Here is a 23,370-nt window from a genome sequence, read left to right as displayed (position 1 = left end):
GCGCCTGCCCATACACTTTGGTGACCCAGACCCCCTGACTTGGCTTCCCAGACTGACCTCGGACCTGCCTCGTCCCTGCGGACTTGTCTGGCGTTCGCTGGACTCTTGGCTGATCCTGGTCACTGTCATCAGACCTACTCTGCTGTGCTTGCTCAGGCAGCGTGGGACTGCACCCCTTGCTAGGTGGTCTCTGCCCATGCCCCAGCTTCTTGGCACCCTCACTCATGCTGCATGCTCACCCTCCTGGCAAAGCCGCCAGCCCTTGCTGCTCCCGGCCACAGAAAAAATACAATAAACTTGTGCAAAAGGACATCTGTACAGAGACATGCATATATATATGTCAAAAATACTCAAGTAATAATATTTTGTATTATCTTGTTTTACTGGAATTGTTCAGGTTTATCCAAGTTTTGGGTTGGCTTTTTTCTGTCTGTGTTTTTGTTTTGTTTTGTTGTTTTTTTTTATTTACTGTTGTGAACTTCAAATACACAGCTAGTTAGAGTTTATTTCCATCCTTCTATGGTCTGGCACTAGGACTGTTCTATAATGATGACTTTTTATTTTGGAAAACATATGTCCACATCACATCTGCTCAGCTAAGATGTGGAATGATGGGTAGTCCAAGTACTTGGCTGGGTTGTCCATTTATCCCCATTCACCCAGAGGAGGTACAACCCTCGGGAAGTACAAGCGCTACAATCACCTTCTTGATCTCCCTGCTGCTTTGTCAAGGAAATGGGTTGAAATAGTTTTATAGTGGCCATGCTGTAAATTAAATAACACATTGGAATAGCTTGATTACTAAGGATTGCAAAGAAAAGGCACTCATCCTTTCAACTTCCCTCAACAAAGCAATAGGAGCAGGAAGGACTGTCACAGCTACCTTCTTCCACAGGTTAAAAGCCCTGAAATAATACATTAATGCTGTATTTTCACTGCCTCTTAATTCCTTGCAAAACATGGACCACAACCTATTCTGCAATGCCGAATTAAAAAAAAAAAAATTAGGTTCCTTCCTTCTTAAAATATTACTAGGAATGTATCTAGTAGAACACTCAAATTGAAGATGGCACAGTAGAAACGGAGCACATAATTTGAAGATGATGGGATTGCATTACACAACTCAAGAAGCCGGGGTGGGGGGTTGTGATTTGAAAAAAGATAGCAGCTCCGGTCAGTGCAATTTATCTGCGCTCTATCATGTGGTAGTGCTACTGTTTTAAAACAGATTCATTCAAAAGAGTGCAAAACCTTCCACTAGTGCACGCAATCCATTTAGACTAAGATCAGTTTCACCTGCACCTGAAAAATGTGGCTGCACATATACACTTGCATATAAACACCTAAAAAAACCTGAATTCACTTCTTTTGATAATTTTATGTGTGTGCACACATGTACAAGTGGTAGCTTATTTTTTTATAGGACTAGTTACTCCAAATTCAGAGAAAATCCCCAAAGACAAAATTAAACTCAAATAATAAAAATGTAATTTTAACCAATTTAGCTAGTTGAGCTAGTCCAGCTGTGCTGAACTGTAATGGACAATGGTTCTGCTGCTTAACATAAGCCAGCGTTGCTTGTGTGTAACCAAAGCTGTCATATCAAATTCAATGCCCCTGTTTCTATGTGGGTAACTGAAATCATCATCTAGACTCATTTTGGTTATCCCTATCATGGAGATGTTAAAAACACAGGACTTTCCAAATCCAGACTGACTCAACACCTTTCTTTACACTGCCAGGGGCTGACTTCGCTGTAGTTGTCCAGGAATACATTTACTTCAGAATTCACATGATTGTTTCCTACAGCAGTTTAATATACCAACCAAAGTGATAAAAAGCAAACTCCTGGCTCAAAGAAATTATCCTTAACTTTACACTTTACTCTCCAATACAGACTTGAGAGCTCTATTTCTTTAACAGCTATTTTGCTTAGATAGATGGTATAAAAAAAAAAATCACTTTCTTGCAAAGCATTAACATACATTTTCCCCCACTTAAATACTTCAATTTCAAATGCACCACAAAATGTACTCCCACAACAGTACCGTATTAGTATAAAACTATTTTAGTTCAATTAAAATGTCTAACTATCTACCCCCAAACCTACCTAAACTGTAATTTTCACTTTCAGCACTTCCAACATGTTCTCAGTTTTGTTTTCTTTTATCAGCTTATCAAATCAGGTCCTGCATTCCAAATGTTGGAAAAAAATAGTCATTAACTGCTAGGTAACAGCAGATTTTCCAATTTAGAAAACTAAATTACACACACTGCAAAAGTGTGTGTATTTTGCTATCTGAAATTTCATATTAAAATTTGTAATAACAAAACACTTTCCTAGCTTTTAGGGCCTGCTGAAGTTTTTACTTCCTAATCTATAATTCCACAACAATTGAAAAGGGGATAGGAAAAAAATTACAATAAAAATCAAGCTTAAATTGGTATACTGCTGCTGCCGCAGTTTAAATATATTCTGGTGTGGAAGCTTCTGGTTCGTCCCCAAATGCTGCCTAGTAATCATGTTGGGCTTTCTTTTTCCAACAGGATATACAGCTGTATGAAAGATGGCTAACCCTCAGCTTATTGTTAACCAAAGAGTGACCTCATATAGTTGAAATTTACTCTCAAATTGGCTTCTCCCCACCTTTTCCACACCTATTTTTTTCTTCTTGAATTATATGAAGTAGCAGCAGAAAGCACAATATTTTAGCCATCTGAATATGTAGTATTCTTGAATTATCCCACCAACTGGAAGTGCTCTCTGTTACCTCTGTCTTTTAAAATTGGAGCCATTATAGTCAGTCGTGCAAATCTACAGTTAGCTTTTCATAAAAAGTGGATTTTTGACCCACCGAACTGGAACAGCTTCTGAGCAGTTCTTCTGATCTCTGACAAGATACCATACAACACACGCATGCCAATCTGACATTGGTGTGCATCTACACTCAGTTGTTCAGAAAACATGCTCGTAAGTCATTAAAAAATTTCCAAATATCAGGGTGGTTCTTTTTGTAGTACAAACTGATAATTTCAAGAAGTGCAATAAAGCTCCACATACATCAAAAAATGGATGCCTTCACAATGGTTCTTCATCTCCAGGTAACATCTCCATACTAACATCTAGAGCACATCAATAGAAAGCAAAAGCTTATGATATCTGTTGGGCTGCCCTCATAGAATGAATTGGTTGACTCAGCACATCTCCAGGCAGAAAAAAGACTGTACTGCGACAGCCCCAACGGGGTGCCAGCACCCTGAGAGACAGTCACAGCAGGGCAGAGACGCAGGAGGCTGGAGTCTCTCACTAAATGTGGCTGCTTCCATTCAGATGTGAACCACATCCATTTTGTGGTTGGAAGCAGCAACAAAGGCTGTATAGCACCTGTTGTACACAGAGGTGAGATTAAGACCAGTATGGCTAACCAAATGTCTTTCAGACGTTGCAAGTAGACTTTAAAGATGACAACAACCAAAAAATCCCCCCAAAGCCTCCAGCAAACCATAAAGTCCAGTACAAACCCTAACAGAAAGTTCAGTATGCATTCCCTTTTAGGAGAGAGGCACTAGCTACTCAACAAAATTCATTTGGTTATAACTTCACTGCCTCATCCAAACGTCTCAACAAGGACAGAGCAGTCTTACAGGTTAATTTTACATTAATGAAAACATTATCACGAGAACGTGCTTGTGCCTTCATGATTTTTCTCAACCAAAAGATCTATGATAAGCTTCAAGTTTCACCCCTCTGCTGAAAATGTTCTCACTTTTAAATCCTTTTACCTTCCCCCTGCTCTGGTTGTTTGTGCTCTTGTTACTTCTAAAAACTGTGAGGTGTTTTCACTTCCTTATGACATACCCATACACTCTCCAATTCGGCTTGGCCTTGATTTTTGACTGAGACACACGAGCACATTTTTACCTCTGCTAAACATTGCAAATACCCTAAAAAGCAGGCTCTTTCTAAGAGTACCATCACTTTCAGCAGTTAAGACTCCGGATCCAAGCTTGTCTGCTTCTATTGTCCTCCTTGGATGTAAGGGGAAATAACATGAATTTATACACAGAGTATTACACAACTGGCTTACAGAAAAGGTTTCCAACATTTTTCCAAGATGCAATTCCCTTAAAAATATTTCTACTTGAGCTGTGGATATCCATAATTTCAGTTTACTGGCAACGGTCTTACATTTCTTTATTACTTTTCCTGGCCTCCTTAGAAGTGACAAACAAACTTCCAGAGCCCAAAGACCACAGGTTTGGAAAGCACTAGGCCCCATAAGGGCATAAAAACTAAATTTACCCCTTTTGCCCTGAAGAAGAATAATAAAAAAACCAGATCACTTCCACCAAGGTAAACAGCATAACCTGGATAACTAAAATAAAATACCACTTTTATTTTCTCCATTTAAGATAGTCAGGGGTTGATGCACATGACATGCGTGGAGAGGCTCATGGTATGGGGCTTTCTCAGCCTGGAGAAGGGCAGGCTGAAGGAGGACCTCACTGCTGTCTACAACTACCCAACAGGAGGGTGAAGGGAGGATGGAGATGCACAGGGGAAGGACAAGAGGCAATGGATGCAAGCTGGAACATGGGCAATCCCAACTAAGCATCAGGAAATTATTTTTCACTGTAAAAGGAGGATGCTTGCTCATAGAGGCTGCAGAGTCTCCATCCCCAGAGACATTTAAAAACTTGACTGGATGTTGCTCCCAGAGCAACCTGGTCTTGGTGGCCCTGCAAGAGTTTGAACCGGATGGCTGCCACAGTCCCTTCCAACCTAAACTGTCTGATGATTCTATGATCATTCCTTGGGTTTTGGTAATGAACAAGAAATATGCTCAGCCTTCAGCCTGATGTTTGTCAGTAGGCAACTTTGATTTAAAAAAAAAAAAAAGACAAAACAAAACCAACAAAAAGAACAAACCAAAACACAAAATTTAAGTTCTGGATGACTTAGAAAACTCAATTGTATTTTTTAGACCAAATGAAATACAACTGTGTAAAAGGATGGAGCTTCTCCTAATATTTAAAATGACAGATTTACTTTGTGACTAAACAGGCTTTGTTTCACTTAAGATGCCTTCATGAAAGTCTGCCTGGTTTCATAACATTTTAGCTAAAAGAAAAAACAAAACAAGAGAAACTTGCCAAGTTGATATATGTCTAGAAATGAAATTCTCCAAAAATAGTATCAAGAAGATTTCAAAAATTGTTTTGAAGAAAATAAATATACTAACAAATCTACCTTACATCCTCTTTTAATTAAAACTGCCCATTATTTGTGCAAAATCCAGTACAAACAACAAAAAATATCAGAGACTAAACAAATTTTGCATTTGTAATGTTGCCGTTGGGATCATCATATCTAGGCAACTGTCATTTATAAACCAACAAGTGTTTCACTGTGTAGGTGTAAGCTGACACATCACTAGCTACAAATGGTTTCTAACCAATTTGAACCAGCAGTGGAAATTTCACTGAGAAATACGGAATATTGCAATTTATCAAGTGATCAAAGCTTACAGCCTCAGCAATTTATTTTGGTAGTTCAGACTGAGCTTTTCCTTGCTTTACATGGTATTGAGTGTACCAAGCTGGGCATCACTAAGCTAGGTGTTGTGCAAGAAAAAAAAAGAATTACAGATCCCATAAGAAGAGCCAAGTCATACCAAGCAATTACAGGGCAAAGCATAAAATAAATAATCCTCTGTAACAAAAGCAAGAGCTAGCTCACACAGTCTGAACCTAATCCTTTGGTCAGGAAAGCAACTGTGAGACTCCTGTAATAATTCTTTGTGTATTGAAAAAGTATCAGAGCATTATCATAAGAGGAAGCTCATCACAATAGCTGTATAGCTATTTAAACCTCTGTTAAGGGCTATGTGCTTTTAGAAAGTTAACAAACAAGTATTCAGGCAATTCAAGTATCAGATAAGCAAACAGGAGCGCTTAGTAAGATGTATCCTTAATTAATGTGTTTATCTAAGAACTGATATAATTAATAACAGAAGGAGAGACCCACAATAGCTGCTGTCTACATGTAAATAAAATTTTGTTTCGGGACAAGAGCAGAATACATTGCTCGATTCTGCAGCTGTTATGCTAAACAAGCAACAATTTGAGGTTTGGATTCCCCATTCCCTTCACTTTTTTGCTGGGTTTGGGGAGTTTTGTTTTGCTTTTTCTTTTTTTTTTTTAAATTAAATGACTGACTTGTTTTACAGCTTACTTATATTTCTCAAAGCAGCACAGCACAGCATCCATTTTGAAACTGCTTCAGGTTGAATTAGAGGACCTTTAAAAAAAAAAATCCCAAACCAGAAAAACACACACTATACCACAGCTACATTTCATTAAGTACGAGAGCAAGAATTTCTGTCTGGTGGGAAATTCTACTTTAAAACAAATCAGAATTAAAATCTTCAAAGCCAGGTTCAACGGCGGTTGGCAGCACAGACTCAGGCAATCACATCTCTTTCTGTGACTTTCCCTCTGTGAGCAAAACCAACCTGGAAAACACTTATTTTGCCCTTCACTAGGGCTGTGAGAACCAGTGTAAGAAAAGGGAAGTTCCAGTCCCTGGATATCACCGCTGTGTTATTCACAGCTCAGAACTGTTAGCTCCCATCATTTCATTATCCATCCGAAATTAGAGATGGAGGTTAAGACGACTTAGTTTTTAAACACTGACATTCTTACCCAACTATCTTGCCTTTTTTTAAACACCATCTTGTAAAGAATTTCAAAGGCCTCTGCTTCTTTAATGAGGCATTAAAATACAGTCATACGACAAAAAAAGCAACTCTACTAAGTCTCTTAAACCCCTGGACTTACATTATCAGCTTTTATGTGCCTGTCAACACTCAACAGTAAGAAGCAATGGTTTGCTCTTTGCCTCGAATTTAAAAGCCAGCTAAACTTCCTCCCACTTTCCTGCTGAGAGCTTTAACTCCTTGCAAACTGTCAAAGCTTTGACACTTCAGCAGCAGATAAATCTACGACATGATGCAACGGCCAGGTGTAGTCTCAGTCAGCCACTGGCCACTAATTTACTAGTGGCCATTTCATTCACCTCGAAAAGCAATAAACTAGAAATACTTCCCCCCCACACCCCGCCTTCCCCAGACTGCTTGCAGATCAGCCCTTTTAAATAGATGCTAGCTCTGTCAAAGAACCAGGTACAGTTAACTTGTAACTTGAAATAAATGAAACATTTAAAATTGTAGAGATGTCAACAACATGGCTAAAATGCAAAGGCATTTCCAACCCAGAAGCTAAAGTAAGAGTGCAGCATTTTTCAAGACAAGTAAGTGCAAAGTATTAAATACTGGAACTTCTTTACCCAGAACACTTCTTTAAATATCCACAGCCTGAAAGTGGCATTCAGTGTAAAAGCTCATTGACACAAAGCCCATTATTAATTTGTTTTACAAAGGTGCCAAGCTAAGTGCACCTGTAGAAGAATAAGATTTGGATGATTTGCTTAGTAGAAAATTTGAAGCTCACAGCTGGGAAGCTCTATATTCTGTTCTGTATAAGCTAAAATATTTATACCATTATCTCAGTAAACAGAAAACCAATGACTGCGCAGATAAGCCATGCTGTTTCTTTACAACAATAAAATGAGATACAGACTTATAATGGGATCCTTGAGATACTGCACTTAACAGCAGTATAGTGAAAAACGATCCTTTCCCTTTTCTTCTGTTCCTTTCACACTGTAATTCCACAGTATACAAAACCCCTATTTAAGTCTCCTAACCTTGATAAGGACTTGATCCCACTCGCATTCAAGTCAATGGAAAAAGATCTCATAATTAACCTCAAAGACGCATGACTGAGGCACTGAGTGGCAACGTTACAGGATAGTATTGTAATAATTTATTCGTGAAAATATTAGGGGTTTTTTTATAATAGGGGGAAAAAGCTTTTTTTCTTATGATAGAAAATAGAACGAGCTTTGTCTAAAGGTCAGCCGTTTCTGCTGAGAATGCACAACGCTGAGACAGCTCTCACATCCTCTCCACTCCAGGCGTTTGCTGGGGTGGTAGCCACAAGCTACTATACAGAAGTTACAAATGCATTTATGTTTTCAAAGGGGGGAGAGGAAGGAATTAAAAAAAGCTATCTGAGGTTCTGCCAATGTTGGCATGTCTCCCCTTTCAAATACCTTAAATACAGCCTGGCATAGGAGTTTCTCTCATCACTAGAAGGACTTCAATGGACTTCAAATGCCAAACAAATCCCGTGACTCACTGTGTCAAACCCCAAGGGAAGCATTTGCCATCAGGAAAAATACAAACAAGAATGCCAAGAGTTAAAAAGTTAAGTCGGACTGATTCAACATTCAGATCAAACGACTACAGTTCTTCCTAGATTATTAACGAGCGCTCCAAGCAATTGGGGGCTCTGACGCAGACAAGAACCTGCACATCACAGGCATTCCAGGAACCCTGGTTTGTATGCGCTGGAACAAAACCTCTGCAAAATATGTGCACCCTCCTGATTTAAAAGCATGCCGTCTCTCGTTGCTTCCCTGTCCATACACATGCACAAGACTGTTAGGCACAAAATACTTCCTTCATCAAGGTTATGATCCCCAGAACTTTTTCCTGAAATTCTTTTCAAATCTTTTAGCATCTGTAGTAATTTTTAAAAAGCTATTCTAAAAAGTAATATTGCACACAAAAAGCACATCTTTCACAACCTCAACAGACAACCAAAATAATGAAAAACCAAAACAGACACAAGAAGAGACAGCAAGTCTTCTCACCAACCGCAACTTCAAATACAGATTTTTGGAGATGGTAGAAGGAATACAATGATGCTTCAAGCAATGGTAACAGGATCTTGTCAGTTCAAATGGAAAGGGAAGGGCTTTTTTAACTGAGCATAAAACGTGTGTGGGGAATACTAGCAAAAGACAAAGGACATGTGAATGATACATTTTGGAAAGACAAAGAGTCAATGTCATCCAACTTTCCTTTTACTTAAAACTGTTTAACAACCAATTAATAAAACTTGAAACATATGGATAACTGTGTCCAAGTGTAGCAAATTAGAAATAGCAATTTTATCCAGTAGGTACTTAGGGCAAAAACATCCCCCATACTTTTTGAAGTGCAAGCTCAATGTCTGAAGTTATTAAAAACTGATAATTTCTGAATCCTTCTTCCAGACAGAATGGTCCTTATCATTAGGCAGGTGGCAGATAGTCCTGCAGATATCAAAAGCTGTCTCTATGGTGCCTAGAAACAAATAGTCTCCATAATCAAGTTTTAAACTGGCCTGAGTATTTCTCATGTTGTCAGTGCAAACACCACACCTCCAATGCACAGCTGAATTTTCGGGGTTGGGGGGTGGAGGTAATAGTGGATTTATTACTGTAAAATCTCACAGAAGAAAGTTTTAAACCTTAAAAGGAAGCCAGCTTGAAATATAGCCAATTTAAACAAAAAATAATTCAGGGTAATTTCAGGCTCAACATTCACCCAAGTCTTCTGGCAACTTTCTTGCGGTTTTACAATCATTTCCTATAGTCACCTTTCACTGGTGTTCTGAAGACCTGCACAAGCATGTTGGGGAAGAGAAAAAGAAAAGTGACCAGTTCTCCAGAGAAAACCATGAAGATGACCATGACCTTGACTTCATATTGTGCACATGTAAATGATTAAAAGAACTCAGCCAGAAAGTTGCTTGGCACTAGTGTAGTTGCACTACCAATCATTGTGTTTCCTACGGTAACAGAAGGTGAAATAGAGTTTAGCATAAGTAGGGATTTTTAAATTAAGAGTGTACATTTAAGAACAGTCTTACCAAAAGTAACTTCTCCTTTGCCAGTCTTGTCAAAAAGCTGAAAGGCTACTATGAACAATGCATCTGGAGCACACAGGACTGATTCAAATGCCACAAACTCTTGAAAGGATATCAACCTAAGGGATGAAGGAAAAAGAAGAGCTATGAAACCACGTGCTTGCAGAAAAATGAAATACAATATAACATAGATTATACAAAAGAAATAAGATCACAACCAAAATTTGTACAAAATGTTATCAATAGGGATTAAAATTTATCCTAAAATGCCCTATCACCAACGCTGTCAGGAGGCCTTTATATCCCTGGATGGAAATGACTTTGTTGAACAGGAACTATTCCTCTCAGCAAGTCACAACAGAACATAAAATAAGCAAAGCACTCAGTGTGGCTACTCACCTGAGCTTTAATATCTAACTGAACTGCCCTCTGGGGGAGCCTACCTCCCTCCACTGGCAAGACAGAGCGCCAATAAAGATATGAGTAACTTCCCTCAAGACTCAGTACTTAAGGCTTTTGTACAGCAAATCCATTCAAGACCTACATGCTGCCACTCACTTCAGAAGGAACCGATCAGAATGTGTTATCTGTTTGCTAGCAACTTATTAGTCATCCATCGCAGCCCTCCAGTCCTGCGTGTTGAGTCACAAATTTCAAGCAGTAGTCTGCACGTTCTTCCTCAGCCCAAGAGCAGTTTATTCAAATTCATCATTACAGCCAGGTTCCCAATACGCGAGCGCAGTAGCAGAGCAGAGATAAAAGCAGAGGTGCCCTTCCTTAAGTTAGTTAATAAGCAGAAATACATAATTAGACATCTTGGCATTGTTTCCAGCAGTAGATTTGATACAGCAAAGATCTTGAGCAGTTCTAATTTCTCTGGGTCACACCCAAGAGTTCAAATGGAGATCAAACTCCTATTCTTAAAGAGGCAAAGGCCAACCGTTCTTCCATTTTGCTACCTCTTTAATGTCTAGGTTGAACAGTTTAAAATCATCTTCAAATGTGTGGCTGCAGGGCCTGCTGGCAGCCTGGGAGATTTTAGATTGCCCTCTCTCAACACTGCTTTATGTCAGCGTAGCAAGCATGTAGCTTTAATGAGTTCACATGGCAGTAGCTAGGGAACAAAGATTTATTTCCGAGAAGCACAAAATTCAGCATAACAAATGTCAAGAAACACACACAAAAACAAATTATTTTTTTTTTCTATTAGAAACTAACTGTACCCTTAGGACTTCTACTCAAAATGACACTGCAGCCAGTTCAATGAAAACTTCCATCAGTATGCAATAACAGTGAAGAACAAAGTGTTTGAATACCTAGGTTGGAAAAGACATTCCTTCCATCAAGTTATGATGACCCATGACTATACAGCAATTTCCAGTCACCCTGTCTTTAGGGAATTAATTTCAAGTTACACAGAAGTGTGCTTGCTGCTCGTCAGCAGCCAAACATCCACAGGGTAACAGGAGCTGATTTCCATGAAGAACATGAAGACACGAGAAGATGAACAAAACAGTACATTAAAAAAAACCATGGCACAGAGAAGGCCGAAAAGCTGTTCTACTTTAGCTCCCTCAATATGTATGTACTAAATAAAAGTAAAAGAAAGCATATGTAGAGTCAGAAATAGTCTAACAAATAATTAGCTCTGGGAACTTGCCACCATAGGTTATTATGTAGTGTGAGAAACAAATAAAAAGAAACCTCCTCAGGTATTCTTAATATTAAACTCACAATTGATGATGCCAGTAAACATATAAGCATGCCTTAAGCTTTACTGGCAAAGAAGCAATGAGTTACTACATATGCACATGTTAGCACATGGGCAGGCCATCGAGTAGTTTATTTTAAGCTCCTTGGGAGCTCTCACTACTCCGCACTTTTAGATACAGAATACACATATACTCAGTCTTTAAATGGAAGAAAACTTCCATCTCTCCTAAGCCAAAAGAAGGTTTAAAAAATGCAACATCTCCTTCAATTTTAAACCAACATATCACAACCTACTCAGTTTTGCATTTATGCATATTTATTGTTACCATGTGACTTAAGTTACAAATCCATTATTACTGGTTACATACCTGAAAACTTCTACAACAGCAACCAGATAAAAAGCACTGAATTCTTCTGTCCCAAAGACTATAAAGCCCACACATAGAAAGGACAAAATAGCAAGCGACAAGACTCTAGAATAGCATTGTTTAGAATTAAAAATGTAAAATATCTGCCAACACCATTTTGATAAAGCTGATACAACTTTTGATAAAGTTGTTGTTTTGTGTGGAACAACAACCAGCATATGTCCTTACCAACAGATCCCAACACAGTGATGAGGGCACAGAAAAGAAATACAGCACCTATCCCAGCAGAATCCTAGCACCACGCTATTCTATGTTATTAGGCCTGGATTTGATTAAAACTTCACGTATTAACATTGTTACAAGATTTTATACTGGTAGAAGCAGCCTTTGTCAGTACTTGCAAGTAATAAATCCCCCTAATAAGTCAGAGATAGATGCTTAAAATAACCCTATATCCATTTTTAAAAACAATTATTCATAGTACTAGGAAGATTAAAAGTGTACAAATTGTGTGGTTCTAGCCAGACTATTAAAGAAGAGACATTAATATCTGCTGTGCCAGCTGAATTCAAATTAACCCAATTTTTACATGTTAATTAAACCAGCTATTTTCTTCTTATTGTATTTTTGCTCCCTAAGTAGACTAGCCTGCTAGTGATTCCCAACAGATCTATTCTAACAACAATGACGTATTCATTTACTTCTATTATGACCATACAATACAGTAACTGAGCAGTAATTTTTCACAGTCAATTACACATGTGATTCTTAGTGCTTAAAGATGCTGAAATAATGTGTACTACATAGCCATATGCTCACTTCTCTATACTGCACAAGGGTAGTTGCCTGGGTAACACATTTTTTCTCCGGTTTAGCATCACCCTTTTGGGTTTTGCATAACCCTTCACTGAATATCATTAGGTGTCATTAAACAGCACATATTAACATGGACTTCAATATACTACTTAAGAGTTATTTTATCTAACTAAACAAGTGCTCATTTATGTTACAAAAGCAGAGAAAAGCCTAGTATTTTAACAAAGTGCAAAGAGAGGAAGCTGAAATGTTTACAAAATTTTACTTCGGTCTTGAAGATATCCTACCCAACTGGTCAAAGTCTTCCCTCACCTTCACGTCCTCATTAACAATGCCAACACTGCACAATTTACTCAGGAAGACTGAAAACCTGATATTTTAAAAACATCCACACACAAGAGCTGCAGTCCAAACACAACAACTGGTTATGGTGCAGCAAGACCACTATTTACTACTCTCTCCTTTTTTCCATGCTGCTTCTCTTGGTGCTCACACCCATGGTATCTGGGTACCACATAGACATGATGCGTTCCCACCAGAGAAAGTCCGCATGTAACCATGAAAGGAAAAAAAGCCATTACCCGCTGTAATAATACATACAAATGCAGTGATGAAGAGGTTCCTTCAGAAATCAATGCATATGTTTTTACTGTATCAGCAATTTAAATATGATAACATAATGGGACACAAATTGAAGCTACATCTATTATTTTACGCTGCAAACTAGGTAAACTAAGTATAGTGTAAATTGGTGCATTAGAGGATAAATTTATATCCAATAATAATGGAAATGCTGGCATTTCTAAGTATTATTTTTGAATAGTTTGTCCTTTCTAAAAATAAAGCATACAGTATTTCTCAGTAAAGTGTTAGTTACTACAGTCCAAACAGAGATGTGCTGTAAATACTTATTTTGTTAGACAGATGTTTAGAAGTACAACAAAAGACTGAAAAACAATATGTTACAGTAGGCAAGATGGAAAATGCCTGGCCTGTTGCTGATAGGCCTTGAGAAAGTGACTCTATTTTGGGGGGGTTTCTGATCCAGCCGAAGTCAAATGAAGCATTTTTTCTCCAACTAAAATTAGGAATGAGAAGCTTAAGGCTAGGAACCAGTCAAGGCTCTTAAGTCCGTTTCATACAAACTACAGCCATGCGATATAACACTTTTAAAAAATCTGTGTTATTACCAATCGACTACTTTGAAAGGCTTCTGTGGTCATCAGCAAGAAAAACATTTCCTTTTCTGAATGGAAACCTTAAAAAGATGCCTCCATAAGAAGACAGAAGGAAAGCCTACCTCCAAATAACCCTATGCCCTGATTTAAGATGAAGGCAAAACTTGCTCCCATGGCAACAGATATTCAATGATCACTAGAGTCTGCCTTAAGAGGTCTCATACCTTTGTCACACCACCAGCAACTCCTGTAGATACCCTCAAATCCTTAATCTCCGGCAAAGCAGGAATTGTGCTAGAGCTACATGAGAGATTTTGACCACAGCAACCACAGTGAGATTGTACGTAAGAGCTACTGTTCTTTACACTTCACACTCAGGACTTCTTCAGTTCTGGTGTAAGCAACTCTTTGCCTATCTATTTGCCCAGCTCATGAGTCAGAAGCTCTTGTGCTGTCTGCCTTTCACCCGTGCGACTTACCCATTTTAGTACTTCTCATTGATTACACTTAGTACCTATACCTAACTTCTCACCAAAATCAGAAGGAATTAATTAAAAAGTGCTATGAACAACCCTGGTGATTCTGGGCTCAGACCCTTTCGGTGAAGAGTGGTCATGCTCACCAGTCATGAAGAACAGATGCTTCTTCAGAGCAAAACCAGGATCCGAGACAGTGGATAAATGCTTCTAGAAATATCCTAGCAGTATTTTCAGAACCTCACTACTTTAAGCCCCTAACACTATAACAAAATTAACTTGTCATTGCCCTTGCAAGCTACCTTCTATTTTATACTAGAAATAAAGCTGAATTATTGAACAGACTCTCATGACCTTAACACGTGTAAGTCTCTAAATGCTGACCAGCCTATTAAAAATGAACGCTAACAAAAGCGGTTTTGTACTTCACTTTAAAACTAGGAGCTCTGGACTGCCAAGTTGGAAAGAATTCAATAGGAGAAGACCAGTAGGTCTTATTGCCATCCCTAGGAGTTTCATTCCAAAAAGCAAGTGACCCTTGCTTCAGATGATCACTCAGCAAATTACTTTATACACCACTAGAACAAGGTACAAATGCCTGGCCACATGGCAAAAAATGCTACAATGCCAGGTTAGAGAGAGATGAATGCTACTCGCTTTCTGAACTCTCTCCATTCTTTCACATATTAGTATAGCAGCTAAACAAGAAGACAGCCTGAATACCAGAAGAGACTCTCCAAAGACATGTTAGGAACATGCAGTTCCCTGTCACTGCACAGTCTGGACTGCTGAAACAGTCCTTACCCATGAGAGAAAGCAGCAATTAGAAGCCTCAATACTACACCACAAAACTCCTGCAAGATCACGCCAAGTTATGAAATCCCAACTTGTCAACAAGTTCACATAGGCTACAGTTTTACATTTTGCTCTTCCTGACACCAGCTTCTGCTTGTGAGGGATCCAAATCACAAGGTATGGATTATACTCTGAATCTTCTTATTACAAAATGGATTTGAAGCCGTGCAATTTGGAAAATGCTGTTTTTGCAGGCATCGAACCAAGGGAAGAAATCTGAGAAACGTTTAATGTTTTCACTTGAACGCTATCTGAAGCCACCACTTTCTTGCTGCCATCATGCCAATGTTACCGATATAACCTTTTACAGAATTCTTTTACCAGGGGTAACAATCATCGCATTAACTCGTCTGCAAGGTTTAAGGTGTCCGGCTGCCAGACACATGAGGCTGGCTGAGCAGAAAAGAGAGCACAGAAACTACTGCAAAAGTTCTCGGTTATGCATGCATCTGTTCCCTAGGAAGCCTGCATTCTCTAGTCGTGCTTTATTTATCTCACATTTTACTCTCTGCAACCAATGATATGAGTCATGCCTGAAGTTTTCTGGTTTCTAAAAATGCCACAACTACAGACTTTAAGTCCATAGCTAATTATTCTAAAGTTTCTCTAAAGATACTTTAAAGGCAGGGTTCAAAAAATGCATTCATATGGGTGAAGAGACAGCTTGCCTGGGCAAGTACCAAAAGCAAAAGCTAGGATTTCATTAAAGAAGGGGGGAGGAAGATGGAGGGGTAGCTAATCTTGCCTATTGGCAAAGTCAGCCTTTCAAATGCAAACCATGTGCAACCAACTTCACTGCTGTCTTCCCAAGACTGCAAAGTGGCTCCTTAAATACCTTAGTTGCTACTCCTCCCTCTTAAGGGAAAAAACAGTGGCAAAAACCTTTAACAGTGCTACAGCAAAGCAAAGCAGGGGCACTCTTCTACGATCTCTTCCTACACCATCTACAGTTATGTTGGATTGCTATCTGAATGTGTTTGTGACAAATACGTAAAGTAAACAGAGACAGAAAGACTCATGGAAGGAAAGGAAAGAGAGAGTTAGGGGAGCCAGCCAAAAACCATGAAAGGTTCAATTAATTAAAAATACATAGTACACAGAAAATGGTTTGCTCAGCTAAATGGTACATGCAGCCCAAAACATTGTTTCTACAGTATCCACTTAATACTGTATTCCTTTATGTATCTGCAGGGAGGAGAAAAAAAGCAAAAAGCAAAACCATACCCCACTAGCCTTTGGGGATCAGATTGTTTTAGAAGAATGGTTTTTAAATTATCAACATAATAATTTTTTAAATTATCAACATAAAAAGAAAAAAAAAGAAGAAAAAAACACTTACCCGTCTTTCGTCTGATCCACCACGCCTGCAAGGAGCTGTACAGTGCTTGCATTAGGCAAACCATCTCCAATTATCTTCAGGTACCGTGTGACAAAGTCATTTGGAGACATGAAGAATTCGCCATTCTTCTCCACACTTGCGTACTGTTAAATGAATACAATATTTAGCGCCAGGTATTTATTACCACTACCCATAGTTTCCAATCAGGAGCAGGCTTACGTTACAGCAGATGAGACAGTTCTCTGAAGAACCTACAGCCTACACCCAAACAGGAGAGAGTAAGTGGGGAGCTACTCGAGCAGCTGAAGGCTTGGTTTCCCGGCCAGAAGAGTGGCAGATATACAATAATTTGTTTATCATGTCAACAATTTCTCCGCAGTAGTCTAAAAAGAGTTAATACTCCAGTACCGAATGTTTTTTTGAAGTTGAACAAGAAGCACACATGCAAACATGTATGTGGCACCTCTGGCCCGCTGAAACTGTAACAGCAACAGGATACTCCAGCATATTTTATTTATCTGGAGTGACTCCTTTGGGATGAGAAGGTAGGTTTACACCTGTGAAATGACTTTACAGTGCTTGTGGAGTAGATGATCCCACAGGAGTGTCCACCTGGGGGTGCTGTTCTGGAGGAACTCCACCGCATCACCTTCAGCCACGGCTGGTCTATAAGTAACGGAGAACCCACAGTTCAACCCTCCTTGGTTGAACTGCTGAAAGGAGACCAGAGAATAAGCATTTGCAGAAAAATGCAAGAGAAAGCAAGAACTTGGACACTTCAGCATACTGCAGAAACAAGAAAAGGGGTCCGAGACCTTACCAAACACCACCAGCATACGTTACTCCCACTTTATACTATAGTTACTGGCATACTACTCCAGAAACAGCACTGGACAGACCCAAGCCTATTTGCTCCCAAGGGAAGGCTCTAGTAACATGTTACATATCAAGGAAAAGGAATATTAAAATATTTTGAAGATAATACATAAATAAATAAAATTGCCTTTGTTACCACCCTCAGCCTGACTCCTCAGCCATCCCTCAAAGTATAAAGCCCTCATTTTCTGTAGAAGGATAAACTTGAAATCAACCCTAAAAGTGTTTTTCAAGGAAAGAAAAAGGATAAGGACAATAATTAAGAGGAAAAGAAATCCCAGCCAACATTTGCAGAACTATGTGTTAGCTTTAAGAGAAACAGGTCTGTCTCAGGATAACAAATGTGCACTGAGAACAGAAAAGCAACTGCTAATTTCTTATTCTTTTTTAAGGTAAGGTAGGATGATAAACCATTGTTGCAGCTCCCCACAGAGCATTATCCACACTAAAGTAATAAATAAATTAGATGCCTATTGCTATTTTGTAGCATACTTCAAAGACACATGTTTTGTTTTACACTGCTATGGCTCTGCTAAGGGAAGGAAACTGACGGTTTTCATTTCACAGAGCCACACTGGTGCCTGCAGAGTACCGTTATACATGCTGTAGGCATATAACTCTCAGAGGGATGCCGAAGTGTAACAGTAAGTAGATTATTTTATTCAAGTGCTATATAAATACAGTCTTCAGGTACAGCAATATCTTCAAGAAACAAGGCTTCAGAGAAGCAAGCCCAAACAAAACATAACTTGCTTTGGCATCTATGTATTGGTTACCATTTAAGGATTCATGTTTCAATAGACACTGTTCGTAACACAAGCTTTCTAGTTGATACACTGCAAGGAATTTTCAATTGTATACTTTTATAAGAACTAGCAGATCAATTGATTTCAATGTAATCATTTGCAGGGAGACAGAATCTTTCAGAATCCCAGCCTCAAAAACTTTTAACACAGCTGCTATTGAGAAACAAATCAAATAAGTCAGACAGCCTATGCTTCTATATTTCATTTTTTTCTTCCAGGCTAACCCCCTGCTAGGGCACTCAATAACAGAAAACAGCACAAGGTTTCAGTGTCCCCCTGTTTCTTGTCACTGTGATTTACTCAAGTGTATTTGAAATCCAATCACGTACTCTATACTACATATAGAAAATGACCTTGGAAAATGTCAGCTTGATCACTTTGACTAAAATCTAATCTCTTAGGGGTTATGGTAGAAGATTTAGAAAAAGTAGAGTTACTCTTGGAAATTATCATAACAAAAAGAGAAAAACATCAATTCTATTGGTTTTGGAGGAGAGACATTAAAAAAACCAGTTCTTTACAATTGTATTTTTCCCCACTTTGGCAATTATACCCACAGAGAATTTGATATTATACAATAGTACTTAATGGCTTTTTGGTAACTTATTTCCATACATTTTAGATAGTCAAGTATTAACCAGTTCAACTCCATTTTAAGTAAGATTTGCAAACATTTTACTGGGGGTTTGATGTATTAAAAATGCTAAAAGTTGACTGTAATCAACTGTATTTAAACTGATAGCTTCATATTTATTTCTACACAGTGGCTAACGTTCCTACCTGGGAATCATATTTTTTAATTCTTAATTGAAGTAGAAAGAATAGCTGTCAAGTTATTTTATAAGATCCCACACTCTGCAGAAGCAACTGTATTGGCCTCACCACTTAAAATCGTCTGAAGCAGCTTAATTAACACTCCGGCCATTGCTTATCTGTAGAGCATAAAACAACGTATCACATTCACTCATCCTTTTTCGTTCTCAGCAGTAAACGGCATGACAATTTCTGTATTACACTGAACAAAACATTCAGCTCATATTTCATCACTCTGCTTATTGAGACCCCTTCTTTAAGTGGGAGGAGAAGCAGAAAAGGATGAAAAAGGAGCTGGAGGCGGTATTTAGTGTGCCTAACCATGACCCATTCAATCCACCAAAACTGAAAGCTGAGGGAGCTACAATCTTCAGAAAGAGGTGAATACCCACAGGCAGGTAGGAAACAACTTTCACACTATTCTCAGCAAACCAACCAACCCTCACCACAGCTGGGCGCTGCCTCACATTGCAGAAGGGACCAGGTTTCTCTCTACCATGCTTATCCCCCTCCTCAATCCTATCATCGTCTTGGGTCAACGGTCTACTCCCTGTCTGCCTTTTCTGCTGCCTTGCTACTGCTCTTCAAGCATTTGCCTCTGAAAATCCCATTATCCAATTATTTTTCAAGAGTCTTTTTGCTCTCCTGACAGAAACAAGTTCCAGGACTTAATAAGTTAAATCCTGGCTTTCTCAACTGAAAATCTGATTTCAGAGCTATAAATACTGACAGTATATGATAAAACTATAAATACTGGCAATATACATAGTGACACCTACACATATTGTTAATAATAGCTCACAAGGGACAATGGAAAACATGCACGGAAAGTGGGGTATGATGCTGGAGAGAGGGAAGGTGGAGGGAGTAACTTGGAAAGGTATAGGCTCTCTTAGGCACTCAACTCCTTCATAAAAATAATTCCGATACAACAGCTCCCTTTAGCACTGCGGCACCTACCTCACATATATTCTCCAGACCCACCAATTCCTGTACTCATTTTTCATACCAGACTACCAAACTACTACAGACACTGTACTAATACACCTTAGGAAGGTTAGGAGTAATTATTTACATTTAGGGAATGGGTCAAAGAAAGCCATATTCCAGCAAAACACTAAAGCACACTTCTCTCAAGTATACAAGTACACGAGTCATTTCATTGCTTGCATACTTCTACAGCAGGCAAATACAGAAGGAATTTTAGTGAAATAACAAATATGGCCACCACTTCACAAGGTGAGCTTCCCAACGCTTCTACAAATTAGAGAAGAAGAGTTAACTCTGAAGGAAAGAAGGAAGCAAGGATAGGAGAAGAAAGTTTACCAAATGGTCTAACAGCAAGGAGTCTACACGAACATTTTACCATGTCTATGAACAATATTGAAACTCCCACCCCATTCTCTGAACAATGCGCGTTTTTTCTAAGATAGTAATACTTCTTCTGAGTCAATACAATAATCACTCAGGAATGTATCTGACTTCTTGGTGAGCATTGTTCAATTCTGATAATGATATTTAAGTCTAACATGGTAATAATACAGTGAATGATTAATGGTTGGAAAAACTATCAAGAGTTGTATGCTGTAACAAAGGAGCAAAAGATATGAAAAATTTAAGCAGAAAGAGTAAAATATTTACTTTATACATACCTTCAAAAATATTGTTTTCAACTCAGCTGGATCAGCTCTCTTGGTTAGAGCCACCTACAAGTAAATACAATTATATTAATATGCATAATTTATACAAAAGATGTCAAAGTGTCATTTAAAAGGAAGAATTCAAACAACAGAACAAGTGATGAAAATAATGTTCACTTTAAATAAATTAGGTACTGCTTTAGCTGGCCATGCTTATTTTACTCATTTCACATTTACACTAAGTTATTCATCGTTTTTGTTGTAACCGCTTCCCTTATGCAATCCTGCAATTCTTAAACAAGCACACATTAACAAGTCATAAAGATATTCAAGTATCAAATCTTTCCACATACCTGTCTGCTGGGCTTCAGCATTATACCACATCTCTACCATATAGATTTTTATACTTCCAGCATCTTTCATCTAAGGATTTCAGAGTACCATACGCAGCCCCCAACTGATAGATGGCAAGAATAAAATACTCGGACATACAAACTTATCCAAGAAAGCAACTCCCTAAAAGACTGAATTCCAATGTAATTATTTGGTTTACTGGTACTTCTACCTCCTACTTCCAACATTTTAAACTATTTAAACTTACAGTGTAGACCTTTTTGATGAGGTAAATTCAGAAAGCACAGTATTTAGATTTTTCTGCAGATCAGACAACTAGCCAGTTCCAACTAAAATCTAAGTTATATTTATCACCACAAATTCAAAGTAATTAGAATTTTTTTTTTCCCAAAACACTGAACTAAAAAAAATTCTATATCCACTATGGAGAAAGCCCATCAGCATTTTCCTTGTTGACACACAGTGCCATCCATTTGCTGCTTTTGGCAGTAAGTGGATTCATCGCCTCAGTCTGTGCCTGCTATAGAGTTTCCCTTTCTTTCTTCAGGATACTTTGATAAAATCTTGCTTGCCAACATAATAACCATCATCCGATAAGACAATTCAGCACATCAATCTATTTCTAATAAAAAAAAAATTACTTTGCAAGCAAACCTGGATTTTCAAAAAACTTGTGAAAACATCTCTGTAATGGGGAATAAACAGCCAAAGGGCAAGACGTAAAATCTTACCCTCACCTAAGAATTAAACATCAGAATCACTATCAATGAAACATGACTACCTACTTTCTTGACTCTCCAGAGCAATGGTAGACTGTAAAGGCGAATGTGACTGCAAGTGCATTTCTAGCACCCGTGACTACTGCAGAAAATGGTAGGAGTTTGTGTAAGTCTGTACAACAGCATTATATCCTCACATGTACATTTAATGAAGAATCTTTATAAGTTTTTCCTCACCCTGAATGGGTCATTTAAAAACTAAAAAAAGACAAAAAAAAAACGCACAAAAAAACCCCAGAGTATTTTAAGAAAAGTGTATGAATAAGGTTTCTTTAAAAATTTTAAAGTTTTTTAAAAGGGAAAAACCACACCTGAAGTTATGCTAGGCCTCAACTGACAGAGTCCACAGCTGGAGTCCCAATTCTGTGTTTGCACAGAAATCTGTGTGGAGGCAGTTGCAAAAAATCAAAGTGTAATTGTGAAGTTGGGAATCTAAAAATGTGTATTTTTTGAAGTACAAGTTGTCCTAAGTGTAATCACTGTGTAGTAAGCAGAGATTTACTTTAACTCCATTTGTAAAAATCTGGTACTCTAGAGCAATTGGGAACTTGGGAACTTTGTGGAAAGAAAAAAACCCGCAACATTTCTATACTGCTGCAATGCAGAATCTCGTCACTATACAGGCAAACAAGACACTTCAAACATCTGTACCCATTAAAAATATAATCGGTATCACACTTAATCTGCCTTAAAGTTTAAATTTTATACTGTCCCAGAAATCTAAGCCTAAAGAAACCAGGGATGAAAAGAACAAAGGAAAAGGGTACATGCCGATGGCTGAACTTCCACTCTTTTTCCTTCAGTTTCACTGACGCTAACCATCTTGGGAAACTCGGGAGACAAAATGTGCTCACAGCCCAGCTGCCATTTTTCAGACCCTTTTTGATTATGGGGGGATTTGTGTTTTTTTTTTTTACAGCAAGTTTCTTTCAAACCTTATACTGAAAGACAGGCTGAAGCTGGCCAGGTCAATGAACGCACAGCGTCACTGCAGACCGGCTGCCCACGCAGAAGCTGCAGACCACAGCTTCCCTCTATTTCCCGCAGTCTACTTCCACACACTTCCATTTCCCAGGAAACAGGAGAGGAGAGGGATGGTTAGCACTGCATAATGGGTTAGTTCATGTCTCACCCACCCATCTCCATTTTGAAAGGTCTGTTTGATCCCAAGCAAGGAAAAGAGCCTCTATTACATGATGTTACAACTTCAGGAGGACCAATGCTAGTGCAGCCATACCAGTGCTAAGAGGAGAAGTATTTAATTCAGCCTTTCATCCATCCCCAGCTGTGGGCAAAGCTGAAGCTGCACACACAGACACAAGAACTGATCCTGATGACAAGCGTTACTAGCAGATTCCCCTTCTGGAAAAGGTCAAAATATCACTTTCAATACCGTTCTGAAAATTGTTCCCAGTTATGTTAGCAGTTGAAGGTGGGCTAAGTAACCTGATGCCAAGACTGCAAGCCACCAGGTAGCATGCCTGATGAAAAGCGACCCACACACACAAGTTGCTTCACCTTCAGTCAACTCAGGTGAT

The 23,370-nt window shown here is 38.6% G+C and overlaps 1 protein-coding gene across 3 annotated transcripts in view; it reads right to left on the bottom strand.

Annotated features, from left to right (window-relative positions):
* Positions 1–23,370, bottom strand: part of SLC25A13 (solute carrier family 25 member 13) — a 102,531-nt gene that overhangs the window by 57,619 nt on the left and 21,542 nt on the right. For 2 of the 3 annotated variants that reach the window (XM_075143708.1, XM_075143709.1), the window contains 3 exons: positions 20,712–20,765; positions 16,565–16,707; positions 9,823–9,938 (listed from right to left, as the gene is read on the bottom strand). In XM_075143708.1, coding sequence (XP_074999809.1) covers positions 9,823–9,938; positions 16,565–16,707; positions 20,712–20,765 — 313 coding nt within the window. Of the gene's footprint in view, positions 1–9,822; positions 9,939–16,564; positions 16,708–20,711; positions 20,766–21,052; positions 21,089–23,370 lie in introns of those variants that run through there. The other variant, XM_075143710.1, reaches the window with a different exon arrangement.

Source organism: Calonectris borealis, chromosome 2 (genome assembly GCF_964195595.1).
Source record: "Calonectris borealis chromosome 2, bCalBor7.hap1.2, whole genome shotgun sequence".
Classification (NCBI taxonomy): domain Eukaryota; kingdom Metazoa; phylum Chordata; class Aves; order Procellariiformes; family Procellariidae; genus Calonectris; species Calonectris borealis.
This window is presented reverse-complemented; position numbering and strand designations above follow the sequence as displayed.